Source organism: Abramis brama, assembly GCF_963993115.1.
Source record: "Abramis brama genome assembly, chromosome: 15".
Taxonomy (NCBI): Eukaryota; Metazoa; Chordata; class Actinopteri; order Cypriniformes; family Leuciscidae; genus Abramis; species Abramis brama.
Genome location: NC_139977.1, coordinates 400,001 through 410,963, shown reverse-complemented (window position 1 = coordinate 410,963; position 10,963 = coordinate 400,001). Strand labels below are relative to the sequence as shown.

The 10,963-nt window shown below is 44.1% G+C and overlaps 2 protein-coding genes and 1 long non-coding RNA gene across 5 annotated transcripts in view; all 3 read right to left on the bottom strand.

The window, feature by feature from the left end:
- Positions 1-126: 126 nt before the first annotated feature.
- On the bottom strand, positions 127-5,016 carry cUnh5orf24 (chromosome Un C5orf24 homolog). Its single transcript, XM_084137516.1, has 3 exons — positions 4,642-5,016; positions 2,370-2,950; positions 127-760 (listed from the first exon to the last, which is right to left on the bottom strand). Exons 2-3 carry the CDS (start codon positions 2,945-2,947, stop codon positions 607-609), a joined length of 732 nt encoding a protein of 243 aa, XP_083993642.1. The 5' UTR covers positions 2,948-2,950; positions 4,642-5,016; the 3' UTR covers positions 127-606.
- A 650-nt stretch (positions 5,017-5,666) lies between these two features.
- Positions 5,667-10,963, bottom strand: part of ddx46 (DEAD (Asp-Glu-Ala-Asp) box polypeptide 46) — a 35,707-nt gene continuing 30,410 nt past the window's right edge. For all 3 annotated transcript variants that reach the window (XM_084137529.1, XM_084137527.1, XM_084137528.1), the window contains exons 18-23: positions 9,544-9,693; positions 9,238-9,456; positions 7,675-7,893; positions 7,283-7,427; positions 7,120-7,193; positions 5,667-5,891 (exon numbers count right to left, since the gene is read on the bottom strand). In XM_084137529.1, coding sequence (XP_083993655.1) covers positions 5,844-5,891; positions 7,120-7,193; positions 7,283-7,427; positions 7,675-7,893; positions 9,238-9,456; positions 9,544-9,693 — 855 coding nt within the window. In that variant the 3' untranslated portion in view covers positions 5,667-5,843. The remainder of the gene's footprint in view (positions 5,892-7,119; positions 7,194-7,282; positions 7,428-7,674; positions 7,894-9,237; positions 9,457-9,543; positions 9,694-10,963) is intronic.
- Positions 6,610-7,002, bottom strand: LOC311097692. The gene is made up of 3 exons (XR_014609304.1): positions 6,965-7,002; positions 6,877-6,920; positions 6,610-6,689 (listed from the first exon to the last, which is right to left on the bottom strand). It is a non-coding gene; the product is annotated as an uncharacterized lncRNA (long non-coding RNA).

The following is a 10,963-nucleotide window of genomic DNA, read 5'->3' as shown; positions in this document are numbered from 1 at the left end:
TATTTTATAATTTGCTTATATTTTCTTTACATTTGCACTTTTTTTTGTACATTTTTTAGGCTACTTCAATAAAATAAAATTCCATTATTCTACTTGTATCGAAATAAAAAATCAAGATTTCCTCGATTGTAGTTACATTTTAATAAAACATCCACAAACATTCGTATTCTAACTGTATCACAAAGTATGGAAAATGAAAGAAAAATTAAGAAAAGCCCACGTCACTGATTGTGTGAATGTAACAAATATTAAACACAAAACCTCTTCTCTTCACTGCTACTATAGTCACTACTCATCTGAGTCATGTGATACTGAGCCAATAAGAACATGTTTACATCACTGCAGCATTCCCACACACCAATATATGAACCATCAGAACCGGAATCATAAATACAATACAAAAGTAACTATTACAAGACATGTAATGATTGACATGTGAGATTAAAGAGTGCATGTTTCACGTGTTTCATCTAGAATCATGCTGTTGAAGGTCTTTGGTGGAGTGCTGGAATGATGAAAATATTGCACTCTTCATTATCGTCTAACTATGTAACTCAAGCTTATGAAAGAAGCTCACTAACAACCCAACATGACATGCAATGACATTCAGCGTGACCACAGCGCACCGGAGATGAGCTGTTCGGGGACCGGGGGGGCGTCCTCCGACGGCAGGAGCGCCACTGGCGGGGGGGGTTTCTGGGTCCGGACGGGGAAGCTGCTGAGGAGGAACTGGGGAGCTTGTAACAGCATTTTTGGTGTTCTAGACCAGAAGACAAAACAGGAAAAAAACACAATCAGAGGCTTAGCATACAAAGGTTTTCATAATGAAACTTACAAAAAAACACGTGTTCTCTGTGCTCTTCATATCGGGCTTCACTCTCTACGCCATCCTCTGCATCGACAAAGTCCCTGATAAACTGACGGAGAAATTCTGTTTCGTTCTTCATATGGGGGGAAATGAGTTCAATATGCGTGATCAGTGATTATACTGTTAGTGAACATCCTGACGCCGGTGTTTAGATGAATATGTAAATATGTGCTGCTGCGCTTTCCTTTCAATAACAAAAACACAACAAAAATGAGAAAACATCAGTTCAGAAAGCATCTGATCATAGTGATGTGGAACTGTTTGTCACATTTATTAGTACAGCACTTTATGCAGTAAATTGCTTTAAAGCATCAGCTTTACAGTATTAAACATGCAAACAGTGTCAGCGTCTCTTTTCTGCTATAAAGCGTCTCTCAGTGTGTTCATGTTTCTACTCGCGTCTGACCTCGACTGACTGAACAAAAGAAATGAACCGGAGAAGTTTTACACCACATAGAAGGCGGAGCCTCGGAGACACACCCACATATTACATCATCACCGCTGGCCAATGGGAGTTCAGAGTTTCAAACTGTCAGTGAACACCAAATGAAGTTTGTTTTGGCCTGATTGTGTCTGAAATGACTTCAGGGCCTTAACAAAATACAGATGGACTGCACTTGGAAAAACACTGACAGAAATACATTAGCAAAACTTTAATTAACATTAAAGGGTTAATTAAAATTGTTTTTACAGTATGTCATAATTTTCACACCCTTGTGTTCTTTTAAACTTTCTTCAGTGTCACAGATGTTTGGCAGGAAGTTCACGCTTCTCTTTTCCTGATCAAGCTCAGGTTAATCACTGCTTATCGTTGCTCAATCCAGTCATTCCAACAGAAATCTGTGCGATCGGGAGTTTCACGCGAGGATGATAAAGTTTCCCACGCATCATGTTCGCTCATGTTCAAGTTGGTCGCGTGAATTCGCCACGCTGACGAATAGAAAGGTGCTTGGTTAATGTGATCGCACCTTAACGCAAGATTTCCAATTTTCCGGAGTGCCTCAGGGCTCAGTGCTGGGACCGCTTCTCTTCTCCCATGTTTCTGAATGACAGACACTAGTGATGACATGTAGATGGAGAAGAGAAGCGGTCCCAGCACTGAGCCCTGAGGCACTCCAGTAGCTAGATGATAACAGTGATGGGACCGCTTCTCTTCTCCATCTACATGACATCACTAGGATCTGTCATTCAGAAACATGGTTTTCCCATCACTGTTATCATCTAGCTACTGGAGTGCCTCAGGGCTTGAGATAGTATTCTCACTTGAATCGAGTCGAGGCTTGGACCCGAAAACAGTGTTCTTTACATCACGACTTAACCAGCGGATCGCACTGTGACACTCAATACTCACACGACAGACTCCTGCGATCTGAATTCTGCTATGATACTCTCTTTAGGATTATTACTTATTACATTGTGCATAACACAGAAGGCAGAGCCGATTAATGTGTGTGTGTGGGATGAGGATGCATTACAGTAAAGAAGGAAAGGTTGACTTTACTCTTTAGCCACTTCCTCCTTCAGCGTAGCGTCGGGTCTGTGCATGATGCTGTAGGGGAACGCCGCTCCGCTGCAAGAGCCGTAGCTTAGCTTACCCAGCCGAGACGGGCTCTTGATGCTGCCGGGCGGCCGGCCCGGACTCACCTTATAGCCCGCGGCCTTGGTGGTGCCCAGGGGCCGGCCCGGACTGGTCTTAAACCCAGCGGCTTTAGTGGTGCCCAGCGGTCTGCCCGTGCTGGTTCTGTAACCGGCGGATTTGGTGGTTCCCGCCGGCCGGCCGCGTTTCCCAGACCTCCCAGATGCTCCCTTCTTTTTAGAGTCCCCGCTTCTGTGGTTTCCCTGAGGTCCGGCGGGCCCCTGCGGCAGCCGTGGCTCCTCGCGGCACGAGGGGGACTTGAGGACCGGCGGCGGAGGCAGGTACGCGAAGCACATCTGCCGAGAGCGCTGAGGCGGTGAAGACTGGTAAAACTTGGTGGGGCACAAATCAAAGTGGCTCGGCGAGAGCCTCCCGTCCTCCGCTAAACACGAGGGCCGTCCGTCGACGCAGTATTCGCTGCTGCTGGACACCTGACGCATCATCTTCTGTTGACAGACGGGACATGTGTATGTGAGACAGAGGCTTTGAGTCTGATTTTGTGTGGCTAAAAAGCTAGGGGGGCGTATCGAAGGAGTGGGACGGACCCTCTCATTTGATTGGACAGAATTTTACAGAGTGCAAAATGAGTCGTCACTGTTTCTTAAGGCCCATTCACAGCAAGATCTTTAACGTTAACAGATGATATCGTTCTGTTTATTCTATTCTGTTTTGTTGTCTATCGCTTTAAAGGTGACATGTTATTTTCACCAGAAAATATAAATATAAATCAATATAAATCTATGGTGTCCCCAGAATGTGTTTGTGAGATTTCAGCTCAAAATCCCCGCAGATCATTTATTACAGCTTGTCAAATGCCCCTGCACCGTTTGTGTGTGTCGCTTTAAATGCAAATGAGCTTTAGCTCCGCCTCCGTTCAGAAGAGGGCGGAGTCTTTACACAAGCTTCAGAAACTCCAGCAATAACAGAACAGGCCAATCTCACTCATCCAGAATCCCAGAATCACCAGCAGCGAGTGCAGCCTTACGGAGAGACTCAGGAAGAGCTTCTGAATGTTAGCGGAGACATTTCTGTAGTTGTTGTGGAGTTACACTGATCATCTCATCATCATGTTTAACTTCTCCACAAGTGTCCACAGTTCCTGAGGTCTTTATAAGACAGCGGTGACATGTTCTGGTCAATAGTGTTCAGTGCTCGTCTGAGCTCAACCACAGAACAGCTTCAGGCTTTGCTGGATCTTCATCATTGCGTTAGAACTGGTCTCTGTTGGCGCGTGTGGAACCAAATGTCGGCTGGTGTGTGTAAACGTGCAGATTAATATTATAATATTATAATAAGATCCCCTTCTTATGTCAGAAGGAGAGTGAAATCTGATCGGCTTATTTTGACATGCTCTCAGAGAAAGACTCACCAGAACACAGTTACTGGGTTTCACTTTTCATGTTTTCTGTGTTGGTAGAAGCACCGATTATGGCACTTAAACACAGACTAACTCAGATTTTCATGATGTGTGCTCAAGCTCTTTAAAGCAGGATGGATTCTGATTGGTTGTCAATGATTTTATTGTTTATCAGCTGGAAGAAAAATGATTCTGAATGTGACTCCAACGATATTATTCTGTGCCGTTATCGTTATAGTTGTGGTGTGGACGATTATGAAAATGTAATAGGTTTTGTTATCGTTATCATTCTTGGTGTGAACGGACCTTTATAATCTATTTTCCTAGAAGGTACATTTGATATGTCTGTTTTTTTTCTCATTGATATAAATGCATGATATAAATGCATACATGTCTGCTTAAAGTAAATGGTTAAATGGTCATAGCTCACAAACATTGACTCTCATGTTGATTTCATGGGGTCTTCAAGTGTTTGCTTTAAACTCTTTACAACAACAGAACTCAAAACATCTTCATATATGTGTGTGAATGAATTAATGCATAGCTTCTGTTTAACAATAGTTAATAAAGACAGATCATGCATAGCTTTAAATGTGACATATTACATTATAAATGCACACAGCTGTTATCTGCACACATGACAAAGCCTCCATTGTTGTCCTCTATATTACTAATAACAGTGACAAAGTCATAGATACATTTGATTTGATGAAATACACATTTCAGTTCATGCAAACTTACAGAAACATCATTTGTTTGTAAAGAGATGAATGACTGTACCTCGCTTTAATGTCGACAGCGGAACGGAAAGGGTTAAATGTGACATTTCTGTCCCATTTTGGGTGAATTTTGACTGATAAGGATGTAAGCCTAGCGAATGAAATCAAACAGATTGACGTTCACCTTGGTGTTCAGATAATGTGTCAAAGCTTCCTTCCTAATTTTAAGAGATGCTTTAGAAACGAGCGTCAGCCATTGATATTAAATATTAAGAAATCAAAAGGAAAACGCGCATGCGCGCTGAGTGCCTCGCGCAGTGGATGGAGCTGCACTGAGTTTAGTTCTTCTGCTCGATGGAGATAATAATGCTGGATCTGTTTTAACTCTTCGCTGTGTGTTTTCACGTCAGCGCTTATAAGAATCTGTCATTATTCAGATGCTCAAACAGGAGCGGGAGACACGTGGTGCACGGTCCTTTCCTCAACGCTGATCAGGATCGACCAATCAGAGTCGCTCATGACTCACTGGACCTAGCATTGTTACGAGCTTTAAATAGAGCATTCATTTTGATTGACAGGTGTCAATCCTTGAACAACCAATCAAGCCGTGCACATCATTATTGTGTTAATTATGTTGAATCAGAATAAATTCCTCTTGCAGCTTATCTTCCGTGACGAGGGCGGGGCTATAACCTGTCACTCACATGAGATCAGCCAATAGCAAACCACCACCATCCTCATAAATACCATGGTACATGCAGAGCCGTTAACGGCACATGAATTTGCTAAATTAGAAGTATCATGGTAAATAATACTTCTTTTGGAGACTATACTTGACACAATCATGTATTCAGTCTAACTAGCTGTTTTCTCTGAAACATGGCTAATTTCTTATTATCGCTTAACACTCAATTTTGTGACCACATGACAGAACTGGGAGAGATGCATGAGGTTAACCATAGAATCATGATCTTATCTAATAGATAACTCTCCCTAACATATCTAATAGATAACTCTCTCTCTTTCTGCAAACGACAGATGGAAAAGTGCAATCCTGACAGAACAAACTGAGATGGAACAAAGAAATACACAAGAAAAAAAACACTTTATTTCCAAATTAAGTTCACAATTACATGGGAGTTTTCTAAAATATTCAACGTGAGCGATGCAAACACTGGGTAAAAACGTCCAGAGATCCAAAGTGTTTGATCAGCTGACAAAACAAAAGCATTGTGGGAATAAGAAAGCCCGCGCTGGTCCGCTCTACAGAACCTTGTACCGGCCTTTGCTGGTCGGCTGGTAGGAGTTTTGCTGGAAGAAACAGACAGACGTACGGTCAGTGAACACACTGCACATGCTCAGTTATTAATATTACTGTACAGATGTGGCGTATGCAGAGCCTCAGTTATTAATATTACTGTACAGATGTGGCGTATGCAGAGCCTCAGTTATTAATATTACTGTACAGATGTGGCGTATGAAGAGCTTCAGTGTTCGTCCACATCAGCTGACACAGGAATAATGCAATAACAGCAGAACACATGCAGATCTCAGTCGCTCCAGAGGAAGAGGCTCATTGTAAACGCTATACAGATTTTACGATATAAAGTCTCTAACTAATAAGCACTGTAACCCGTGTTCATCCCAAATGTGTGTCTTTTCAGTTTTGTTTTTGTGATAATTCTGCCTGTGTTAATGCCAGCTGCAGAAACATTGGCACAGGTGTGTACTTTTACTATTCTACCCACATTTCCTTTAATAAATATATTTTGCACTAGAAACAAAATAATTCCTCTCACACACACACACACACACACACGCTGAAAGCTCGTTTCTAAGATCTCAACCTCAAACTTGGAAAACAACTTGTCTAGATTTATGACTTTGATTTTCTAGCAGTTTTAGAGTTCAACATGTTTCATAAAATATTAATTTTATATAAAATAAATAATTTTCATAAACTTAAACCTATATAACCTTTTTTGTTTTACTTTTTACTTCAACAATAATCCGCCACGGGTCTTTAAAATGAGACCAAACCTCAGTCTGTGCTCCCAGCTTCACATTTCTATGACCGTGTGTGGACAGACATGTGTGTCCTCTATGGACCTGTGTGTAACTTGTGTGTAACTTGCGTGTAACTTGCGTGTAACTTGCGTGTAACTTGCGTGTAACCTGTGTATAACTTGCATGTAACCTGTGTGTAACCTGTGTGTAACTTGCGTGTAACTTGCGTGTAACCTGTGTATAACTTGCATGTAACCTGTGTGTAACCTGTGTGTAACCTGTGTGTAACCTGTGTGTAACTTGCGTGTAACTTGCGTGTAACTTGCGTGTAACCTGTGTGTAACCTGTGTGTAACTTGTGTGTAACTTGCGTGTAACTTGCGTGTAACTTGCGTGTAACTTGCGTGTAACTTGCGTGTAACCTGTGTGTAACTTGCGTGTAACCTGTGTGTAACTTGCGTGTAACCTGTGTGTAACTTGCGTGTAACCTGTGTGTAACCTGTGTGTAAGTTGTGTGTAACTGAAGGATGTACCAGGCGTATGAGCTCCTCCTTGATGAGGCGTGTGATCTCTGCTTTGGCCTTCTGCACGGCCAGCTCGTTCGCACCTGTAAACACACACACACACACACACACACACACACAGGTTTAGTCACGCGTCAGCAGAGCGCTCAGGTGTGTGTGAAGCGGCACGTACTCTCGATGGCCAGGTAGATCTTGCGCTCGCCCTCTTTGGGCTCTTTGCCCGGGGGGAAGTATGTTCCTCGTATGGTGATGGCGGCCTCTGAGTACTCTCCGATCCGCTGGAGCGCTTCCTTCGACGTGACCTTCCACCGGGCCGTCTGTGGAGACAGAGATCAGTGTTTAACACACACACACACACACACACACACACAACAGTCATGTGACCTTCCACCGGGCCGTCTGTGGAGACAGAGATCAGTGTTTAACACACACACACACACACACACTACAGTCATGTGACCTTCCACCGGGCCGTCTGTGGAGACAGAGATCAGTGTTTAACACACACACACGTGTGTACTGTACGTGTGACTGAAGGGTGTGTGTGCTGCAGTGTGGCGTCACCTGAGGGAAGTCGTTGATCTCCAGCTCCTCCTCGTATCTCTTGACGGTCTCGCTGTTGTCGTTGGCCTGCCGCTCCTCCTCCAGCTTCTCCACCGGCGTGTAGTTGAGTTTAGCGTTGATCTTCTCCGCCTGCTGCTCCGCGATGGTCTTAGCGGAGACCGAGGGCGCGATCATCGTCCCGCCGCGCAGGATAGCGTTCGTGGCCTGCTGCATCACGTCCTGAGGCCACACACACACACACAGTTCAGTATCACAAATACAGCAGTTTATCTGTGGCTGAGGAGATTCATTCAGTTATATTTAAAGGTAATCATAAATATCTGAGACTCTGCTTGATGCTAGCGTGGCACATCTTCCAGAACGGCGAAGTGAAGGAGGAGTGTGTTCACGAGCTTTACCTCAAGCAGCTTTTCCTTTTAGGAGTTCTTTCTCCAAGACGTTGATGCATCATGATCTAGCTGTATTATTTTTTGCTAGTCATACGTTCATGATTTCATGTCATTTTTGTCAACATTAATTTTCGTAACTTTCTTAGAATATTTTCATGACGCACATACGCATTTTCATGTGTGCCGCCCACACACAAGCCCCGCCCCAAACAAGCCCCGCCCACACACAAGCCCCACCCACAAAAAGCCCCGCCTCCGAGTACTCGAGTGCTTGTTTTTTGAGACCTGTCAATAGGCGCCTTTCCATTACAGATTTGCGCAAAACTTTTGCAATTTTTTTCTAAATATCGATAAAAAACTATTGCGCATTGATGACAACTAAATTACTGCATTTCCATTAACTGATGTTATGCAACTAAAACGCCATTTTTTCCTTTTGCGATAAGTCGTTCCAAAAATCATAGCAACGGACGTTAGTAGGTTTATATATATCCCAGCCACTGCACTGGCCATTATTATTAATCAAAGGAGACGTGTGTGTGTTATCCAGTCATTACTGGCAAGGAAAGACTCTTACTGTGAGCGGCTCATATGAGGAGTTTCTGGGCGTTTCTCCCTCAGATCTGCTTCCAGGTCTTGATTGTGGCATTGCTTTGAGGTTTAGAATCCACTATTCCTGTAATTCTTTTGTCTTTTATGAGTTTAATAAAGAGCTCTGTCTCGTCTTCTGTCCAAACACACCGCTCCTTCTACGTCAGGTGACTGTAAATGCGCAAAAACTGTTTCCATTGCAGTTTTGTGAAATATTTATTTTTCTAATTGCCTGAAACACCTCCTCATGCGAGCGGAAATACTTTTTTGCAATAAATGGGAGTTTTTGCGAAATTGACTTGTTTCCATTGGGCGTATTTTCAATTTCAATTTGCTCAATCTGAAGGATAATGGAAACGCGGCTAGTGATCGAAATGAGAAATTGTCAGAAACGCCCATCCCTGCCTGATGACATCACACTGAGCAGCACACAGGCGTTATCTGAATATCTCTGCGTTACTAAATGATCTGTAACTAAACAAAAAGCAGTTTCATTTACAGCTTCCATTACAGAAAATATGCTTTGTGTAATTCCTGAAAGGATGTATTTTCTGATGTGTGTGTGTGTGTGTGTGTGTGTCACCTGTGCCTCGGCGCCCAGGTTCTTCTGCACCTGTATCCTGAGCGCCAGCTTCTTGGCCATCTCCAGCTTCTGGATGTTCCCGGCGGAGGGAGCGCTGGGGCCGGACACCGAGCTCACGGAGCCGCTCACCCCCACAGCCGGAGCGCCGGAGGAGCCCGGGGCCGAGAAGTCCTTCACCCGCTTCTTAGAGTTGAACATGCTCTCGATCTGCTCGTCGATCTGAGGACACACACAGCAGGCGTCAGGCCCTGAGCACTGAGAGAGTGTGTGTGTGTGTGTGTGTGTGTGAGATGTTGCTGGACTCACGTCGAGAGCCGCGTCGTCATCATCAGAGTCGTGGAGGCCGAGCGCAGCTTTCTGCAGCTTCTTCCTCTCGTTGGCCAGCGCGTGCTCCGTCTCGTCGAACTTGAAGCCCTTCCCGGAGAAGCCACTGCTGCTCCTGATGCTCTTGCCCTCCTGCGGGAACAACACACACACACGTGAACGACCACACACACACACACGTGAACGGCCGCGGACACTACAGGCACAGCCAGGATGTTTTTAGGATGTTTTGCTTCTATAGCTGGTCTGGTTTAGACTAGTGGAATGAAAACGTTCATTTTTACAGTGTCCTTGTTAAACATTACATTAACTTACCACAGTAATAACAGTAAATTATGCATAATTACATGCAACTGACCCTACACCACACCATAACCCTACAGAAAGTGCATGTACTTAACTATTGTTACCCAGTGCTTTCATGTGTAACTACACCTTATAAACATCTAAAACACACTCTAAGGGTGCTTTCACACTTGGTTCGATTGCCTGTTCCGAACCCGAGTTCGATTACTCCCCCCCTCCCCCAGCCCCCGATGGACTGTGTTCACATTATATTATTTGTATCCGAACCGTGGTACGCTTGCATCATCAAGCTGCAGCTGGCGCGTACTCGCGTTGCTTGGTAACCGCTATGAAAAGGCGTCAAAATGGATAGAATTGCTCGCTTCACATTTGCTGTTCTTTTTATGAACCTTTGGTTTTGTTTTCAAAGAAAAGATACAGAAACACACTTGCGTCTGTCTGCCGCAAAAGTATTAAAACCGTTCCAAAGACAGTGGGATGTACGCTGAGGACAATTTTTGTGGAGGCAAGCAGAAATCATCTCTCTGATGCAGTGCGTCAATCCCGGTTTTCGTCAAGGTAAGCGTATAGACACTTTTACAGTTGTTAAACACACACGCACGCACCAGATTATATGTCATCAATAGCGGTTCACTTCCGCGATTTGGTATGATTGCATTCATATCAGCAGCGAACCGTACCCGAGTTCACATGAACCGTACCCCAGACCACCTTTTTAAGCGGACTCGAGTACGGTTCGCGGGTGCGCACCCGAGTTCGGAAAACAGCGTTCACATCATCCAAACGAACCGAACTATGACGTCATTCGAACCCGGGTGCGCACCAAAAGTGCTAGTGTGAAAGCGCCCTAAGAGTTTCTGTTGTTGCACTCGATCTGTGTGTGTGTGTGTAGATCTGTCCAGGCGAGAAGTCAGAAATCTCCACGTCAGCAGCTTCACACACAGCTTTATTCAGATCTACATTCTGAAGGTTTGTTCAGATATCATTCGCATATCTCACTCCTGAAACATGGTGAAAGTGTGTTTCTGTTTACAGTATGTCTGATTTACGGAGTGATAACAGAAATCATAAATACCCTCTGGAAAAACCTTTACGT

Excerpts from the sequence above, each read along its gene's own strand:
- cUnh5orf24 (XM_084137516.1), bottom strand. The coding sequence starts at position 2,947 with ATGATGCGTCAGGTGTCCAGCAGCAGCGAATACTGCGTCGACGGACGG. Across the intron at positions 761-2,369 it reads AAGGAGGAAGTGGCTAAAGA|AACACCAAAAATGCTGTTAC; the intron begins GTAAAGTCAACC and ends CTTCTGGTCTAG.